Source organism: Schistocerca cancellata, chromosome 3, assembly GCF_023864275.1.
Source record: "Schistocerca cancellata isolate TAMUIC-IGC-003103 chromosome 3, iqSchCanc2.1, whole genome shotgun sequence".
NCBI lineage: Eukaryota > Metazoa > Arthropoda > Insecta > Orthoptera > Acrididae > Schistocerca > Schistocerca cancellata.
Window position 1 is genome coordinate 645,216,304 of NC_064628.1, and position 20,003 is coordinate 645,236,306.

General features: G+C 43.5%; 1 protein-coding gene across 5 annotated transcripts in view; it reads right to left on the minus strand.

The window, feature by feature from the left end:
• LOC126175596 (glycoprotein-N-acetylgalactosamine 3-beta-galactosyltransferase 1-like) overlaps positions 1-20,003 on the minus strand; it is a 362,470-nt gene that overhangs the window by 45,642 nt on the left and 296,825 nt on the right. For all 5 annotated transcript variants that reach the window (XM_049922463.1, XM_049922464.1, XM_049922462.1 and 2 more), the window contains one exon: positions 13,749-13,884. In XM_049922463.1, the coding sequence (XP_049778420.1) occupies positions 13,749-13,884 (136 nt within the window). The remainder of the gene's footprint in view (positions 1-13,748; positions 13,885-20,003) is intronic.

Below are 20,003 nucleotides of genomic sequence, written 5' to 3' on the forward strand. Positions count from 1 at the left end.
TTAACTTAACCTAACTCTGCCCAAACAGGCCATGAAGGCCCAATGGTAGCGACCATCCACTGTGTCATCCTCAGCCCACACACTGCTCTCCCAGCCGTATGTCAGTTTACCAGACCAGAGCCACTACTTCTCTATCAAGTAACTCCTCAGTTTGTCTCACAAGGGCTGAGTACACCCCACTTGCCAACAACGCTTGGCATACTGAATGGTCACCCATCCAATTGCTAGCCCAGCCTGGAAGCACATAACTTCGGTGATCTGACAGAAACTGGCATTACCACTGCAGCAAGGCCGTTGGCACTAACTTTTGTAACATTTGGGGATTTAGAGAAAGCTTTTGACAATGCTGACTATACTACATTCTTCAAAATTTTAAAAGTAGCAAGGATAAAATACAGGGAGTGAAAGATTACATATAACTTTCACGGAAATTACACTATGGTTATAAGACCTGAAGTTCACGGAAGGGAAGCTGTAATTGAAAAGAGAGTGAGATAGGGTTGTAGTTATCCCAATCTATTCCTGATGTCATTCCATCTGTACACTGAGAAAGCTTTAGAATAAAGCATGGTGAAATGAAATTAAAGTTCATGGAGAAGAAATAAACTTTAAGGTTTGCTGATGACATTGAATTTCTGTTAGAGACAGCAAAGGACTTGTAAGGGCAGCTGAACAGAATGGACTGTGTCTTTAAAGGAGGATACAAGATAATGATCAATGAAAGGTAAAACAAGGAAATGCAATGTAGTGAAATTAAATCATAAAATTCTGAGGGAAATAATTAGGGAGACTAAAGTAGTAGATGCGTTTTGTTATTTGGGCAGCATAAGAAGTGATGATGGCTGAAGTAGGATATAAAAGACCAGCAATAAAAAGAAGAATATTTCTGAAGAAGATGAATTTGTTAACATCAAATATAAATTTAAGTGTTAGGAAGTCTTGTCTGAAGATACTTGTGTGGACTGTAGTCTAGAACAGAAGTGAAACAAGGATGACAAACGTTTCAGACAAGAAAAGAATAGATGCTTCTGAAATGTGGTGAAATGCTGAATTTTATGTGGGCAGATCAGATAAGCTATGAAGTGGTACTGAAATGAATTGTAAGGGAAATAAATTTATGGCACAACTTGACTAAAAGGATGGATTAGTTAATAGGACACACCCTGAGGCTTCAAGGAATATTCAATTTTGTAATAGAGGGAAGGGTAGAGTGTAAAAATTATAGAGAGAGACACATGCATGAATACAGTACACCCCGTGGCAAATGCATGCACATTGCAGTAATTATGCTGCAATGAAGAGGTTTGCTTGGGACAGACAAACTGGAGGGCTACACAAAACCAGTCTTCAGACTGAAGATCACAACAAAAACAACAACAACAACAACAACATCATCATCATAATTCAGTGCAATAGCACTGTCTCAAAAGTGACTATACAGACCACATATAAACCAACAATGCATATGTAAACCACAAGCCTTGTTCACCCAAAACATGTAACTTCCATTGAAATTATCGTTGACCGATTGTTGGTTGGTTGGTTGGTTTTGGGGTTGATGGGGGCTAAACATCAAGATCATCAGTCCCCTGTTCCCGACAGACATACTTGTAAAAGGCCTATACAGTAAAAGCGTAACCTCTGCACCCAGAGGGAGGGAACACCAAGGGGTACAGAGCTAAAATGAACACCACAATACACAAAATAGAGGACACTTAAAAGGAGCAGAGCAAATAGTTGACTAGAGTAAAACAGACTACAGTGGTTGATGGATCAGGTAAAAGGTCAACCACTCAACTACAAATGAAGAACCCTAAGCTGGAAAGCATTGATAGAGGTACCAACACAACTTGTTACCAGAAAAGACACTATTTTGGTATCAACGTCACAATCAAAAGTCACTGGAGTGGGTGTAGCCTGAGAAATCGTGTGAGAGCACCCACACTAGAGTGAGTGATAAAACCCAGCTGCTCGGATAAAATGTAAAACTGAGTCAGCTATAGAGGAATTGTCACCTAGAATTAAAGGAAGTGCAGCTGGTAAATTAAAGGACTGCTGCAAGGGGGCTTAAAGGCGGCAGTCCATCAGAAGATGGACCACTGTGAGCCCTGCATCACAGCGACACTTGGGCGGGTTCTCACGGCAAGGAGATAGCTGTGGGTCAACCGCGTATGTCCAATTCGGAGACGGCAGAGAACAACTGAGTACCTACACATGCTCCTCAAGGATGAGTTCCATACAGCCATGGACAACTTTATCACGCGGAGCTTATTTGGCATGCTCAAGACAGATCATTCAGAGCTCCAGATATCGTGGACCTTGCGGCATAGGGCTGACCGGAGGTCTCTTATCATGAGACAAAGCTCCAAGTGTGGCGAAGTGGTGGCCTGCTTGGCCAACCGATCAACACGTTCGTTTCCTGGAATGCCGATGTGGCCCGGGGTCCACACAAGCGTCGCTGAACGACCACACTCCACGAGAGCAAAAACAGCATCTTGAATACCGTGCACCAAAGGGTCCCGAGGAAAACACTGGTCGAGTGCTTGCAATCCACTCAGGGAGTCACAGCATATGACAAATGACTCCCCAGGGCAGGAGGAAAGGTGAGCGAGTGCACGATAAAGAGCAAACAGCTCCGCAGTGAAAACACTGCTCCCACAAGGCAGGGAATGCTGCTCAACATAGTCGCCGTGGATTAAAGCAAACCCAGTGCGTCCATCGACCACAGAACCATTGGTGTAGACTACATTTGCATCATGAAACGAGGCAAGAAGAGCCATGAATTGTTGACGAAGACTGGTAGGTGGAACGGAGGACTTGGAGTCGCAGGACAAATCCAAGCAAAGCCGCAAACAAGGGAGGGACCAAGGAGGCGTAGAAGGAGAGGGCTGGAAGGGTGGACGAAGGGGAAAAGACTCAAGTGACAAGAGAAGGGAATGAACGTGGACCATGATCAAGAGACCCGTCCTAGGCCGCCGTCGTGAGGAGGGGAGTGCAGAAGATGGAAAAAGGAGCCTGCGGTTTGGGTGGTCGGACGAGGCATGGACGCGGGCGATGTATGACGAAAGCAACTGTTGTCAGTGGAATCGTAGGGGAGGGATTCCAAGTTCTACAAGAAGGCTAGTCACCGGAATAGTGCAGAAGGCACCTGTCGCCAGTCTGACATCACAATGGAGAATCGGGTCGAGGATCTGCAACGTTGAAGGTGCTGCTGAGTCGTACACCATGCTCCCGTGGTCGAGACGGGGCTGAACTAAGGCCTTATAGAGCTGTAGGAGGGTTGTTCGTGCAGCCCCCCAAACGGTGTGGCTGAGGCAGCAAAGGATGTTGAGGTACCGCCAGCACCGTTGTTTAAGCTCACGAAGATGAGGTGTCCAAGTGAGCTGAGCATCAAACAGCATGCCAAGAAAGCGATGCGTCTCCTCAACACGAAGGAGTTCATTGGCAAGGTAGAGCTCTAGATGGAGGTGGACCGTTCGACGACGACAGAAACGCATCACTCGAGTCTTAGAGGCTGAGAACTGAAAACCATGGTTGGATGCCCAAAAATGTGCCTTACAGGTAGCTCCCTGCAGCCGCCGTTCAGCGACACTGATGCTTGGTGAATTGTAATAAAGACAAAAGTCATCGGCATACAGAGGGGAAATGACCGATGAGCCCACCGCAGCCGCAAGACCATTAATCCCCACCAAAAAGAGGGGGAACACTGAGAACCGAGCCCTGTGGGACACCGTTCTCCTGAATGTGAGCAGAGCTAAAGTAAGTGCCAACTCTAACCCGAAGGAGCAACTGGAGAGAAAATTCTGTAGAAAAATCTGAAGTGGAACCCATAAGCCCCATTCGTGCAGCGTAGCAAGGATATGATGGCGCCAGGTGGTATCATACGCCTTCCAAAGATAAAAAAAACAGCAACTAGATGTTCTCGCCGAGTAAAAGCTGTACAAATAGCCGACTTTAGCGAGGGACAGACGCATGAGGGCAAAAGCCAAAAAGCGCCGAACCCATGACCACACCTGAGATGGGGAGGTGCGTGAACCTATGGTGGGAACATATCGTTCCCAGCAGTCCTGTTTGCTCCGCCAGATTAACCGCCGAGCCCGGGCCCACAGCCATTTAAAGGCAACCAGATTCTCTAGGGAACGATGATGCCAGTGTCACTGCAGGGCTTGCCAGCGGTCCCGGATAGCTTCTGCAATCTCTGGTGTCTACCAAGGGATTGACTTACACCTTAGGGTACTTGAAGAACAAGGGGCAGCAGAAACAATGGCCATAGTGACCTCGTCCACTGCCAAATCAATGTCACCAGAAAGTGGAGCCATGGCCATAATAGCTGAGGTGTAGGCTGCCCAATCAGCTCCATGAAGAGACCATCATGGCACCTGGTCAGGGGATTGGGATTGAAGAAGAAAAACCAGGATAGGAAAGTGGTTGCTACCACAGAGGTCGTCGTGGACCCTCCAACTGAGGTATGGAAGAAGACCTGGGCTACTAAGAGATAGGTCAATGGCCGAGTATGTGCCATGAGTCAAGCTAAAATATGTGGGAGCACCAGTGTTAAGGAGGCAAATGTCCTGCTGTGCCAAGAGAGCCTCAATGTTCCTACCCTGGCCAGAGATCTGCGCCCCACCCCATAAAGCAGGCTGTTCCAGCTCGTCGGCTCCGTTGTGAGCCGCGAAGCGTTCCCTGCTCCAGGGAGCCGTGTCACTCACTGTGACCATTCCATTCAAGTGGGCCGGCACGTGACACGGCTGGCTGAGGCAGGCGGCAAGGCAAGCGTTTTGATGTGCCAGCTGCATCTTACAAGATCAACAACCTCATACTCTTAGCTGCTAAGACATGGTGACATGCTACACCAGGAAATACAATGTTCAGGAAATAAGTAAGAAACAACTGTTTTACAAGAAATTGCATACTAAATTTATTGGGCCTCTGTAGTTTGACATTTTCTTTTCATTACAAGATCGGAAATATCAGCCGTCAAAGTGTTCACAGCGTTAATGCGGAGGATGGTCTTCATTGTTGCATTCTGAGGAAACGATCATTCATTACTTTTTACTCTTTACATTGCTGAGAAAAGCTGCTCACAACAATACATAGATCCAAACATGCACATGATCTGAGCGGCATTGTTGTGAAGCTTGGGAAATGTTTTTTTGCTGCAATGAACGATACCATTGTGACAAATCCAACGTGTTGTAGTACCTCTCTTTCAACAAAGTTGAATTTTGCTAGTTAATAATCTCCAGTTGAAGTGATGATGACAAGTAATCAGAGGAAACTGAAAAAGGAGTGCTGAACACCTTAAGTTTCATTTCCAAACTAGTTAGGTCCCGGAATCGTGTTTCAAACAACGTGATGAGCTGCTTTAATTTGGTAATCGCCAAAAGTAGTACCTTCAGGTAGTTTTAAAGAAGCAAGACGATTGAAGAACGTTAAAAGTCCATTACTCATCTGCCTCTCAAATAAACGTAACTTTTCCATGAACACTTTGATCTGGTCGTGCATGTCAACAATTAGCTGCCCTTTGCCCTGCAATGACAGATTTAAATTATTCAGATGCATAGCTATGTCAGCTAGGAACGCCAGTTCTGATATCCATATTATATCTTTCAAACAACACATTTCTTCCCTTTCATTTCGAGGAAAAGGGATATTTCCTCACGAATGGCAAAGAAAACATCAAGAACTTTTCCCCAACTCAGCCAACGAACTGTACTGTGGTAAGGTATATCCCCATACTCCGCTTCCATATCTTTCAGGAATCCTTTGAATTGGCGATGATTCATACCGTGACGCTGCACAAAATTCATGCACTTCACGACATCTTTCATTATGCCACCTAGCTCTACTGTTTCAGCACACAATGCCTCTTGGTGAATAAAACAATGAAGAGTCAAAATGTCTTTCCCCAATTCCTCCCTGAGTTTATTTTTCAAACGAAAAGCAAAACCTTGGTGACGCCCGATCATTTGTGGTGCACCGTCTGGCACTACAGAATGGAACTTATCCCACGGCAAATTCATATTGTCCACTGATCCAAAAACAGCTTCAAAAATGTCACATCCTGTTGCGGTGTAATTGAGTAGTACCACATCCAAGAGCTCTTTAGTTACTTGCATCTCCATGTCGACACCACACACAAAGACTGCAAGCTGAGCACAGTCCGACATGTCAGTGCTTTCATCAAGCACTAGCGAAAATGCAACAAATCTCTCCACCTTTTTCCTGAGCTGTGTCTCTAAATCCGCTGCCACGTCCAGGAATCGACGAGACATTGTTTGCTTCGACAGGCAAACCCCTTCAATTGCCTGCACCTCCCTTGGAAACAAACATTCTGCCACTGCTACCATGCATGATTTTACAAGTGGTCCCATCGAAAATGGCTTGTCACTCGTCGCAATGATGTGAGCGACCCTGTAGCTTGATCGAATTGCAGATTCAGTAGTGTTTTCTCCGCTCTCATTCACCTGAAAATTATAAACGCATTACAGAACACGAACTATGTTGCATGTTTTGATATCCTCTGTATTACGAAACCGTTTTTAAACTTATGTCTCCTGGTATGTCATTCTTAAGCCTGGCTACCAGTTCTCTGCGTGCAACGCCTTCTACCAGATCGTAGTGCGCTGTGTGAAGACGTGTATAATGTCGTTGTATATTGTACCTCTTCCCATAATTAAATACTTTATTACATACAAGACACTGCGGACGACCATCCCGCTCAATGAATAGAAAGGTATCCTCCATTAGAGGTACAGGGCTGCCGCGGCTAGTCATAGCTGTCATTGAACACGGATTATTGCGTCAGTTGCGGCTGCATGCGGCCAGGGGGCAGTGCATTTGCTTTCCCCCTCCACGCAGGCTCCGAGCTGCCGCAGTGTGTGCTCCGGAGCGCTCCGGCTCCCTGGAGCTCGGTTGGAACAGCCTGCCAAATAAGGGTGGTGGGCATTAAAGTCCCCCAAAAGGAGGAATGGCGGGGGGAGCTGGGCGAACAAGGTAACTAGGTTAGCAAGAGGGACAACCTCATCCGGGGGAAGGTAGAGGGAATAGATGGTAAGCTCCATTCCTGTCCGGATTCTAAAAGCCATACAGCCTCAAGAGCCGTGTGAAGTGGCATTAGGAACAGTGGCAAGAACATAAACACAGACACCGCCAGACACCCTGTCGTATTCTACGTGGTTCTTATAATAACCCCGGTAGCCACAGAGGGAGGGGGTCCACCACACAGAAACCAGGTTTCCTGTAGGGCCAGACAAGTGCCAGGGAAGCGATACAAAAGCTGTTTCAACTCAGCAAGGTGGTGGAAAAAACCATGGCAATTCCATTGAAAGATAATGGTATCCGACTGTGAAGACATGAAAGAACCTGGGGGGTGGGGGGGGGGGTGGAGAGGGGGGGAGAGGGGGGGATGGTCACGCCTTAGAAGCGGTCGCCGCCACCGATTGCGAAGTAGCCTGATCAACTTCCATAGAAGCTGCGAGTCGAGCAACATCTAGCTCCTGAGTGGACGCTAGATGCTCCACATCATCTTCAGGTGCAGTGGTGAACTCCTTTTCTGTCTCTATGTCCTTCTCCTTTTGCTTTTTCTTCTTTTTGGTAGGGTCCCATTCGGTTTATCAGGCTGGGTGGGCTTTTCTGACCCAGTCCATGGACCGAGGAAGGCCTGAAGCCCTACGGCCCTCATAAGCTGACCATTTTAAATATGAACTGGACTCCAGAAAACCCTGAAATGACTATATTATTAACAACATTTTGCTCTTAAAGGACAGTGATGGAATAAAACATTTCAGTACTCCTTTTACTCGGTCACCCCATAAACACAACTGCTTGTTCAACACTATTCTGGAAATGAAGCAGTGAAACAGTTGATTTTTAACCCGAGGAAAACACAGCTGAGCCAAGGACTTTCATCTGCATTCATGTGGGAATTACATTTACACACTTACAGTTTTCTTAAATTCTATCATTAACCTATACAATTAACCTATACAATTTCAGGAGATGGGACCTGGATAAACTTACTAAACCAGAGGTTGTACAGAGTTTCAGAGACAGCATAAGGGAACAATTGACAAGAATGGGGGAAAGAAATAAAGTAGAAGAAGAGTGGGTAGCTTTGAGGGATGAAGTATTGAAGGCAGCAGAGGATCAAGTAGGTAAAAAGATGAGGGCTAGTAGAAATCCTTGGGTAACAGGAGAAATATTGAATTTAATTGATGAAAGGAGAAAATATAAAAACACAGTAAATGAAGCAGGGAAAAAGGAATACAAACGTCTCAAAAATGAGATCGACAGGAAGTGCAAAATGACTAAGCAGGGATGGCTAGAGGACAAATGTAAGGTAGTAGAGGCTTATCTCACTAGGGATAAGATAGATACTGCCTACATGAAAATTAAAGAGACCTTTGGAGAAAAGAGAACCACTTGTACGAATATCAAGAGCTCAGATGGAAACCCAGTTGTAAGCAAAGAAGGGAAAGCAGAAAGGTGGAAGGAGTATATAGAGGGGCTATACAAGGGCGATGTACTTGAGGACAATATTTTGGAAATGGAAGAGGATGTAGATGAGGATGAAATGGGAGATATGCTACTGTGTGAAGAGTTTGACAGAGCACTGAAAGACCTGAGTCGAAACAAAGCCCCGGGGGTAGACAACATTCCATTAGAACTACTGACAGCCTTGGGAGAGGCAGTCCTGACAAAACTTTACCATCTGCTGAGCAAGATGTAAGAGACAGGCGAAATACCCTCAGACTTCAAGAAGAATATAATAATTCCAATCCCAAAGAAAGCAGGTGTTGAGAGATGTGAAAATTACTGAACTATCAGTTTAATAAGTCACAGCTGCAAAATACTAACGCGAATTCTTTACAGACGAATGGAAAAACTAGTAGAAGCCGACCTCGGGGAAGATCAGTTTGGATTCCGTAGAAATATTGGAACACGTGAGGCAATACTGACCCTAACCTTAGAAGCTAGGAAAGGCAAACCTACGTTTCTAGCACTTGTAGACTTAGAGAAAGCTTTTGACAATGTTGACTGGAATACTCTCTTTCAAATTCTGAAGGTGGTAGGGGTAACATACAAGGAGCGATAAGCTATTTACAATTTGTACAGAAACCAGATGGCAGTTATAAGAGTCGAGGGACATCAAAGGGAAGCAGTGGTTGAGAAGGGAGTGAGACAGGGTTGTAGCCTCTCCCCGATGTTATTGAATCTGTATGCTGAGCAAGCAGTAAAGGCAACAAAAGAAAAATTTGGCATAGGAACTGAAATCCATGGAGATGAAATAAAAACTTTGAGGTTCACCGATGACATTGTAATTCTGTCAGAGACAGCAAAGGACCTGGAAGAGCAGCTGAACGGAATGGACAGTGTCTTGAAAGGAGGGTATAAGATGAACATCAACAAAAGCAAAACGAGGATAATGGAATGTAGTCAAATTAAGTCGGGTGATGCTGAGGGAATTAGATCAGGTAATGAGACACTTAAAGTAGTAAAAGAGTTTTGCTATTTGGGGAGCAAAATAACTGATGATGGTCGAAGTAGAAAGGATATAAAATGTAGACTGGCAATGGCAAGGAAAGCATTTCTGAGGAAGAGAAATTTGTTAACATCGAGTATAGATTTAAGTGTCAGGAAGTCGTTTCTGAAAGTATTTGTATGGAGTGTAGCAATGTATGGAAGTGAAACATGGACGATAAATAGTTTGGACAAGAAGAGAATAGAAGCTTTTGAAATGTGGTGCTACAGAAGAATGCTGAAGATTAGATGGGTAGATCACATAACTAATGAGGAAGTATTGAATAGAACTGGGGAGAAGAGAAGTTTGTGGCACAATTTGACTAGAAGAAGGGATCAGATGGTAGGACATATTCTGAGGCATCAAGGGATCACCAATTTGGTACTGGAGGGCAGCTTGGAGGGTAAAAATCGTACACAGAGACCAAGAGATGACTACACTAAACAGATTCAGAAGGATGTAGGTTGCAGTAGGTACTGGGAGATGAAGGAGCTTGCACAGGATAGAGTAGCATGGAGAGCTGCATCAAACCAGTCTCAGGACTGAAGACCACAACAACAACAGACACATACACTCCTGGAAATTGAAATAAGAACACCGTGAATTCATTGTCCCAGGAAGGGGAAACTTTATTGACACATTCCTGGGGTCAGATACATCACATGATCACACTGACAGAACCACAGGCACATAGACACAGGCAACAGAGCATGCACAATGTCGGCACTAGTACAGTGTATATCCACCTTTCGCAGCAATGCAGGCTGCTATTCTCCCATGGAGACGATCGTAGAGATGCTGGATGTAGTCCAGTGGAACGGCTTGCCATGCCATTTCCACCTGGCGCCTCAGTTGGACCAGCGTTCGTGCTGGACGTGCAGACCGCGTGAGACGACGCTTCATCCAGTCCCAAACATGCTCAATGGGGGACAGATCCGGAGATCTTGCTGGCCAGGGTAGTTGACTTACACCTTCTAGAGCACGTTGGGTGGCACGGGATACATGCGGACGTGCATTGTCCTGTTGGAACAGCAAGTTCCCTTGCCGGTCTAGGAATGGTAGAACGATGGGTTCGATGACGGTTTGGATGTACCGTGCACTATTCAGTGTCCCCTCGACGATCACCAGCGGTGTACGGCCAGTGTAGGAGATCGCTCCCCACACCATGATGCCGGGTGTTGGCCCTGTGTGCCTCGGTCGTATGCAGTCCTGATTGTGGCGCTCACCTGCACGGCGCCAAACACGCATATGACCATCATTGGCACCAAGGCAGAAGCGACTCTCATCGCTGAAGACGACACGTCTCCATTCGTCCCTCCATTCACGCCTGTCGCAACACCACTGGAGGCGGGCTGCACGATGTTGGGGCGTGAGCGGAAGACGGCCTAACGGTGTGTGGGACCGTAGCCCAGCTTCATGGAGACGGTTGCGAATGGTCCTCGCCGATACCCCAGGAGCAACAGTGTCCCTAATTTGCTGGGAAGTGGCGGTGCGGTCCCCTACGGCACTGCGTAGGATCCTACGGTCTTGGCGTGCATCCGTGCGTCGCTGCGGTCCGGTCCCAGGTCGACGGGCACGTGCACCTTCCACCGACCACTGGCGACAACATCGATGTACTGTGGAGACCTCACGCCCCACGTGTTGAGCAATTCGGCGGTACGTCCACCCGGCCTCCCGCATGCCCACTATACGCCCTCGCTCAAAGTCCGTCAACTGCACATACGGTTCACGTCCGCGCTGTCGCGGCACGCTACCAGTGTTAAAGACTGCGATGGAGCTCCGTATGCCACGGCAAACTGGCTGACACTGACGGCGGCGGTGCACAAATGCTGCGCAGCTAGCGCCATTTGACGGCCAACACCGCGGTTCCTGGTGTGTCCGCTGTGCCGTGCGTGTGATCATTGCTTGTACAGCCCTCTCGCAGTGTCCGGAGCAAGTATGGTGGGTCTGACACACCGGTGTCAATGTGTTCTTTTTTCCATTTCCAGGAGTGTATAAATCAATACATTGACTGTATAATCTAACACCATGGGTAGATTGTTCCAAACACACTCCATACTGTTACTTTTACTCAGATTTGTTGTTGTTGTTGTTGTTCAACAAATTTCTCTTCTCCCTAGTTCCACTGAGTATTTCCTCATTAGTTGTGTTCTATCAACTGGTCACTTCTTTTAGTCACATTGTGCCATAAATTTCTTTTCTTCCCTAATTTGAATTTGTACATCCTCATATAGTTATTCAATCTAACCATTATCTTCAACGTTCTTCTCTAGTGCCACATAAGAAAATCTTTTATTTTCTTTTTGTCTGAACCGCTTATCGCGCACTTCTCAGCCCCAGACAAGGATACACTCCAGACAAATATCTTCAGAAAAGACTTCCTAAGAAAAACATAAATTCCATCCAAAGGTCCTAGTGGGCCCATCAGCATTGACCGACTGCCATTTTATCCCCCAGAAATGCCGTCATTGGATTCAGTAAAGAGGAGCATGGGGGGGTCAGTATACAGCTTTCCCGGCTGTTGTCATCTTTCGTAACCTGGAGCTGCTTCCTAACACTTAAATTTACATTCAAATGTTAGCAAATTTATCTTTGTCAGAACCACTTTTCTTCCCACTGCTAGTCTCCATTTTACATCTTTTCTGTTTTGTAACATCAGTGATTTTACTGCCCAAATAGCAAAACTCAACTATTACTTTTAGTGTCTCATATCCTAATCTATCTCCTTCTTTATTGCCTAATTTAATTCAAATACGTGCCATTACTCAAATTTTGCTTGTGTTGTTCATCTTATGTCCTTTCAAGACACTGTCCATTCTACTCAAATGCTCTTCTAAGTCCTTTGCTGTATCTGACATTATTACGATGGCACTGGCAACCCTTGAGGTTTTTATTTCTTCTCTCTGAACTTTAATTCCTTCTCCAAATTTTTCTTTAGTTTCCTTCATGGCATGATCCACATACAGATTGAATAACTTCAGGGATAGTCTAACAACCTATCTCAATCCCTTCTCAACCATTTCATATCATTCAACTCTGCTTTCAGTTCGAGTTGCAAATAACCTATTCCTCCCTGTAATTTACTCCTGCTACTTCCAAAATTTCAAAGTTCAGTCAAAATCATCAAAAGCTTTTGCTAAGTCTACAAATGTTATAAACACGGTTTTCTTTTCTTTGACCTATCTTCCAAGATATGTCATAGAATCAGTATTGCCTTGTGTGTTCCTACATTTCTCTGGAACCCAAACTGATCTTCTCCAAGGCTAGCTTCAGCCAAATTTTCCGTTCTTCTGTAAGCAATCATAACTTATTAAACTGACACTTCAGTAATATTCATGTTTGTCAGCACTTGACTTCTTTGGAACTGTAATTATAACATTTTTATTGAAGTCTGACGATATATCCCCACGTCTCATACATCTTGCCCACCAGATGGAATGGCTTTGTCATGGGTGGCCCTCCCAAGGGTATCAGTATTTCTGTGGAACTGTCATCTACTCAAGGGGCTTTGTTTCTACGTAGGTCTTTCACTGTTCTGTCAAATACTTCTCTCCTTTCACATCTTCATGTGTTCTCTTCCCTTTCTATAATACTGCCTTCAAGTTCAATTCCTTGAATAGACCCCTACACTTTCCTTCCCTTCTGTGCCTAGTAGTGGTTTTCCATCTGAGCTCCTGATATTTATAGAGCTGCTTCTCTTTTGATCAAAGGCATACACATCTATTCATTGTAAGTTAATTTATGCTACAATAATATCTTCACTTCCCCTCTTTGACAGTAGTTTCTTGATACATCATGCAGGTGTTTAATTGAATATTATATTTGAGTTCTTACACACAACAAAAATGCTTCTATAAGGTAACCTAACTGCACAAGTGTAACCTAATTCATGGTATCTGAAGATAAAAATATTGGTGGGCAGTCCGCCTCATAATCTAATCATGGCAGAAAATATTGAAAAATCCACAAGCACTATGAATTTGGTGAACAACATCTATCCAGAGACACAAGCAAAATGTTTATTATGCATAGGAAGTAACAACACTCAAAAAAATTGCAAACATAACACATGTCCTCCAACTCAATACAGAAGGACATCAGGAATGTGATATATGACTCTAATGATGCTTAAAATTATGTGTAACAGGTCTCTTCATCATCAAGCCATAAGTTAATGAAAATGAACACACAATACATTTCAAAAATAATGTTTTCTCATACTCACCTAACAGGATAAAGGCTCAATTCACCCACTGCCACACGGCTTGTGGCAAGTAATATATATGCAAAGCTGAATCCAAACAGTATACCCATTGCCAATGTCAAGACAAAGGTGCGACCAACCTTCGGTCGGAAAACACCTGAAATGGATGGAGAATTCTTAGTGCAAATACGGAAAGCAAATAATGTTAACAAGCAACTGTGTAACCTCAAGCAATCACTGCATAATACATTACTCACAATAGCAACCTTTACTAAAAAATATATCACTCTAAGATGAATGTTTCAATTTAACTTGGTTATTTCCTACATTGTTCTGCATCAGCAACTAAACATCCTGAAGCTACATTTGACTACTTTGAATCTAAGTTCATAGGACATTTTTAGATGTACTATTAAAAATGAACATACACTGATTTCTCCAGTGGTAAACAGGTCACAACCACCATCTTTTACATATATGAAGATGGTATCTGTTCTTTAGGACATGTCCGAAAGAACAGATACCACTGGTGATCTTGCGGTTTTCGAAGAATGAAATTACAATGAAATCCAGACCTTTAGCTGCTTACATGCATTGATAAATATTCATGGGGACAGTTGAAAATGTGCGTCCCAACCGGGACTTGAACCAGCGATCTCCAGCTTACATGGCAGGTGCTCTATCCGTCTGAGCCACCAACAACACAGAGAATAGTGTGACTGCAGCGACTTAACTCTGGCACGCTCCCCATGAGACCCACATTTTCAGCTTACTGTCCACATACTGCATTTGTAGTGCCCCTGCCCACTATACTCACTATACTCATTACTCGCGGCAGTCAATCTACTGATTCCCGTAAGAGTTCAGGCAATGTGAGTGCATCTGCACTAAAGAAGATAATTGGCCGGTAAGCATTATCTATATGAATATGGTATCTATATACCTAAAAACAAAGATGATGTGACTTACCAAATGAAAGTGCTGGCAGGTCGACAGACACACAAACAAACACAAACATACACACAAAATTCAAGCTTTCGCAACAAACTGTTGCCTCATCAGGAGAGGGAAGGAGAGGGAAAGACGAAAGGATGTGGGTTTTAAGGGAGAGGGTAAGGAGTCATTCCAGTCCCGGGAGCGGAAAGACTTACCTTAGGGGGAAAAAGGGACGGGTATACACTCGCGCGCACACACACACATATCCATCCACACATATACAGACACAAGCAGACATGTCTGCTTGTGTCTGTATATGTGTGGATGGATATGTGTGTGTGTGCGCGCGCGAGTGTATACCCGTCCCTTTTTCCCCCTAAGGTAAGTCTTTCCGCTCCCGGGACTGGAATGACTCCTTACCCTCTCCCTTAAAACCCACATCCTTTCGTCTTTCCCTCTCCTTCCCTCTCCTGATGAGGCAACAGTTTGTTGCGAAAGCTTGAATTTTATGTGTATGTTTGTGTTCGTTTGTGTGTCTGTCGACCTGCCAGCACTTTCATTTGGTAAGTCACATCATCTTTGTTTTTAGGTATATTTTTCCTACGTGGAATGTTTCCTTCTATTATTCTATTATATGAATATGGTATCTGTTCTTTCAGACAAGTCCGAAAGAACAGATACCATTGGTGATCTTGCAGCTCTCAAAGAATAAAATTACAATGAAATCCAGACCTCACAGGGAGTGTGTCAGAGAGAAATCCCTGCAGTCGCATTATCCTCTGTGTCCTTGGTGGCTCAGACAGATAGAGCGCCTGCCATGTAAGCAGCAGATCCCGGGTTCAAGTCCGGTCGGGGCACACATCTTCAACTGTCCCCATTGATATTTTCACCTGTAAGCAGCTAAAGGTCTGGATTTCATTGTAATTTCATCATCTTTTACAGTCTATTTTTCATTAACGAAACAATTTTGGTCATTTATCATACGTTAACAAATAATAAATGGTATCTTTCATGTATAAATATTCATTACATCAAATTAATGATATGAATATAATAGAAGGAAACATTCCACGTGGGAAAAATATATCTAAAAAGAAAGATGATGAGACTTACCAAACAAAAGCGCTGGCAGGTCGATACACACACAAACACAAACATACACACAAAATTCAAGCTTTCGCAACCAACGGTTGCCTCATCAGAAAAGAGGGAAGGAGAGGGAAAGACGAAAGGATTTGGGTTTTAAGGGAGAGGATAAGGAGTCATTCCAATCCCGGGAGCGGAAAGACTTACCTTAGGGGGAAAAAAGGACAGGTATACACTCGCGCACACACACACATATCCATCCGCATATACACAGACACAAGCAGACATTTATAAAGGCAAAGAGGTAAGTCTTTCCGCTCCCGGGATTGGAATGACTCCTTACCCTCTCCCTTAAAACCCAAATCCTTTCGTCTTTCCCTCTCCTTCCCTCTTTCCTGATGAGGCAACCGTTGGTTGCGAAAGCTTGAATTTTGTGTGTATGTTTGTGTTTGTTTGTGTGTATCGACCTGCCAGCGCTTTTGTTTGGTAAGTCTCATCATCTATCTTTTTAGATACATTACATCAAATTACTTAGACTTAATACTCAACACTTAAAATATCAAACATTTATCAAAGATGTTTAATATGACAAACTATTTTGGCAAATACGTAGCATCAGAAATCACTCAATATTGTCTTTCACTAAAAATTTAACTTCGACAACTCGTGCCACAGCCTAGCTGAAAATTAGTTCAACCTGCAGGTGCAATTCTCAAACGTCTATTGTCATCATGTGATAACTCTTGTGCAGGTTGCGACACCTCTGTCAGGGTTTTTTCTAACGAAGACAACTTTTATTATGTTTCTGAGCTGTAAATCCAATACAAAGATACATTTATCAAGTGAATCACTTCTTTGTTATTATCAACACACTATAAACACTTATAAACATAAAATGAAATATATCATGCAGAACCTAAAAATATTTCCATATGCAATGGTTGCACACAAGTTAGGGTTGCCACTGGTCCAGTTTTGTGATGATTGTCCCTAGTTTTCTGTAACTGTCCCATGTCCCTACAGGAGTATGATGGAAGACTCTCAAGTCCCTACTTTTTTTGGTTTATTTTTACAGTTTTACTTTTTTAATATCATAATGCATAATTTTTTAATTTCATAGCCTTTTGTTTAACGTTTGAAAATCAACTGTTTCACTGCTTCGTTTTCATAACAGTGTCGAGTAGGCAGTGGTATTTATGGAGTGGTCAATTAAAAGGAGTATTGAAATCTTTCATTCCTTCACTGTTTCTTAAAAGCAAAATGTTGTTAATAGTATGGTGAGTTCGTTGTTTTCTGGAGTCCAGTTTATATTTACAATGCTCAGAAGATTAAGTGAAAACACAAATAGCAGTTGCCATGAATGTAGTGACGACAGTTAGAATGAAACAAAAAAAACTGAAAAGAATGTGCAGAGGCCTTAATGAATGGTCAGAGAATAAACAGTTCAAGAGATGGTTAGCTAAATGTAATGACAAAGTGATGATAAACTGTATAGTGTTTCCTCCCCCCCCCTTTTTCAGTAAAAAGCATTTATCAAGAGAGTAAGATAAACTTTCTTTTGCATCAAGTTCCAAAAGTAAATGGATTGCAAATTTTTTTTAGTGTAAAATATTCTTCTACAGAAAATGATGTTTCAGCAGCAGAACTGTCACTTTTATCTTGTGAAGTTACTTGTAACCATAATCATGTTTGTTCTAGCTCATTGCTTTCCACTGATTGTGGTATTTCGATAGGAAGTACATTTTTCAAAGTCTTGATGTTAAGTGCAAAACTTCATTGTGGGTGTACAAAATGTGAGATGCTGGTACAAAATGTGGACTCAGTAGAACTCACAGAAAACAAATTAAAAAGGCACATTTTTCTCTACACCAACAAATGGGACAATAAAGGTACAGTAATACTAAATGCTTTCCTGTGTCATTAAAAAAGTTTTCTGGGGTGTCTGGGTTGAAGGTTAAATTACTAAGCATCCATAACTATGAAAATAGTCAATTTTTGACAATAAAATGCAATTGGATAGATAAAAAAATATACTCATGAAGTGGCAGTAGGAGAACGCACATATAAAAAAATGTTCTGCATACGAAACCTTTCAGAGCCAGTGACTCCTCCTCCCGGCAGAAGAGGTGAGAATGAAAAGGACTGGAGAAGTTTAGGAAAAGGGTAGAATTCAGGAAAGTCACCCAGAACCCTGGGTCATGGGAAACTTATCAGACGGGATGAGAAGGAAAGACTTTCCCTCCACAGATTCCCATCTGAGTTCATGAAGCATTTCTGTAATACTTGCATGTTGCTCGAACATGCTGGTAACAAATCTAGCAGCCCACCTCTGAATTGCTCCAATATCTTCTTTTATCCGGTCTGGTACGGATACCACGCAATTGATCAGCAGTCAAGAATAGGTCATACAAATGTTCTATATGTTGTCTCGTTCACAGATGAACCACACTTTCCTAACATTATCCCAATAAACCGAAGCTGACCACCATTCACCTTCACTACTACAATCCTTACATGCCATTCCATTTCATATCGCTTTTCAAACGTTACACCTACACTTTTAATCAATATGACTGTGTGATGTTAAAGATCTTGGTCTGTAATTTTGTGGATCTTTCTTTTACGCTTCTTATAACAGGAGTCACATGGCTTTTTTCTAGTCACTTGGGAACTTTGTGATGTGTGAGAGATACGCAATAAATGGAAGCTATGTACAGGGTTAATGCTGTAGAGTAGTCTTTGTAAAACCCAATTGGGATGCCATCCAGACCTGGATACTTATTTGTTTTCAACTCCTTCAGTTTCTTCTCTACACCAGGGATGTCTATTACTCTACAGTGAACAAAAACACACAGACAAACAAAGCCAGAGCATCCTGAAAATGTTGTTGTTGTCGTCGCCTTCAGCTCAGAGACTGGTTTGATGCAGCTCTCCATGCTACTCTATCATGTGCAAGCTTCTTCATCTCCCAGTACCTGTTGCAACCTACATCCTTCAGAATCTGCTTAGTGTATTCATCTCTTAGTCTCCCTCTACAATTTTTACACTCCACACCTCAGAACATGTCCTACCAACCGATCCCTTCTTCCAGTCAAGTTGTGCCACAAATTCCTCTTCTCCCCAATTCTATTCAATACCTCCTCATTAGTTATGTGACCTACCCATCCAATCTTCAGCATTCTTCTGTAGCGCCACAATTCGAAAGCTTCTATTCTATTGTCTTAACTATTTATCGCCCAGGTTTCACTTCCATAAAGGTAAAAAAATGCCTGTTAGACTGGAAAGGAAAGCATTAAGAAAAAAAGTCATATGCCATATACTAGTACAGGGTCCAGTCACCACCTATAATCGACATCAGCGTGCAACAACCACCCACAGATGTGGGTGGCAGTACTAGCAGGACAGGGGATATATAGTATGCAGGGGGGAATGCAGAAAACAGTGCAGTCATCGTCCTAATGCAGATATGGAGCGATTTATCTGATGTCGGCATTACGAGGTGCATTCAAGTTCTAAGGCCTCCGATTTTTTTTCTAATTAACTACTCACACGAAATCGATGAAACTGGCGTTACTTCTCGACGTAATAGCCCTGCAGACGTACACATTTTTCACAACGCTGACGCCATGATTCCATGGCAGTGGCGAAGGCTTCTTTAGGAGTCTGTTTTAACCACTGGAAAATCGCTGAGGCAATAGCAGCACGGCTGGTGAATGTGCGGCCACGGAGAGTGTCTTTCATTGTTGGAAAAAGCCAAAAGTCACTAGGAGGCAGGTCAGGTGAGTAGGGAGCATGAGGAATCACTTCAAAGTTGTTATCACGAAGAAACTGTTGCGTACCGTTAGCTTGATGTGCGGGTGCGTTGTCTTGGTGAAACAGCACATGCGCAGCCCTTCCCAGACGTTTTTGTTGCAGTGCAGGAAGGAATTTGTTCTTCAAAACATTTTCGTAGGATACACCTGTTACCGTAGTGCCCTTTGGAACGCAATGGGTAAGGATTACGCTCTCACTGTCCCAGAACATGGACACCATCATTTTTTCAGCACTGGCGGTTACCCGAAATTTTTTTGGTGGTGTTGAATCTGTGTGCTTCCATTGAGCTGACTGGCGCTTTGTTTCTGGATTGAAAAATGGCATCCACGTCTCATCCATTGTCACAACGGACGAAAAGAAAGTCCCATTCATGCTGTCGTTGCGCGTCAACATTGCTTGGCAACATGCCACACGGGCAGCCATGTGGTCGTCCGTCAGCAT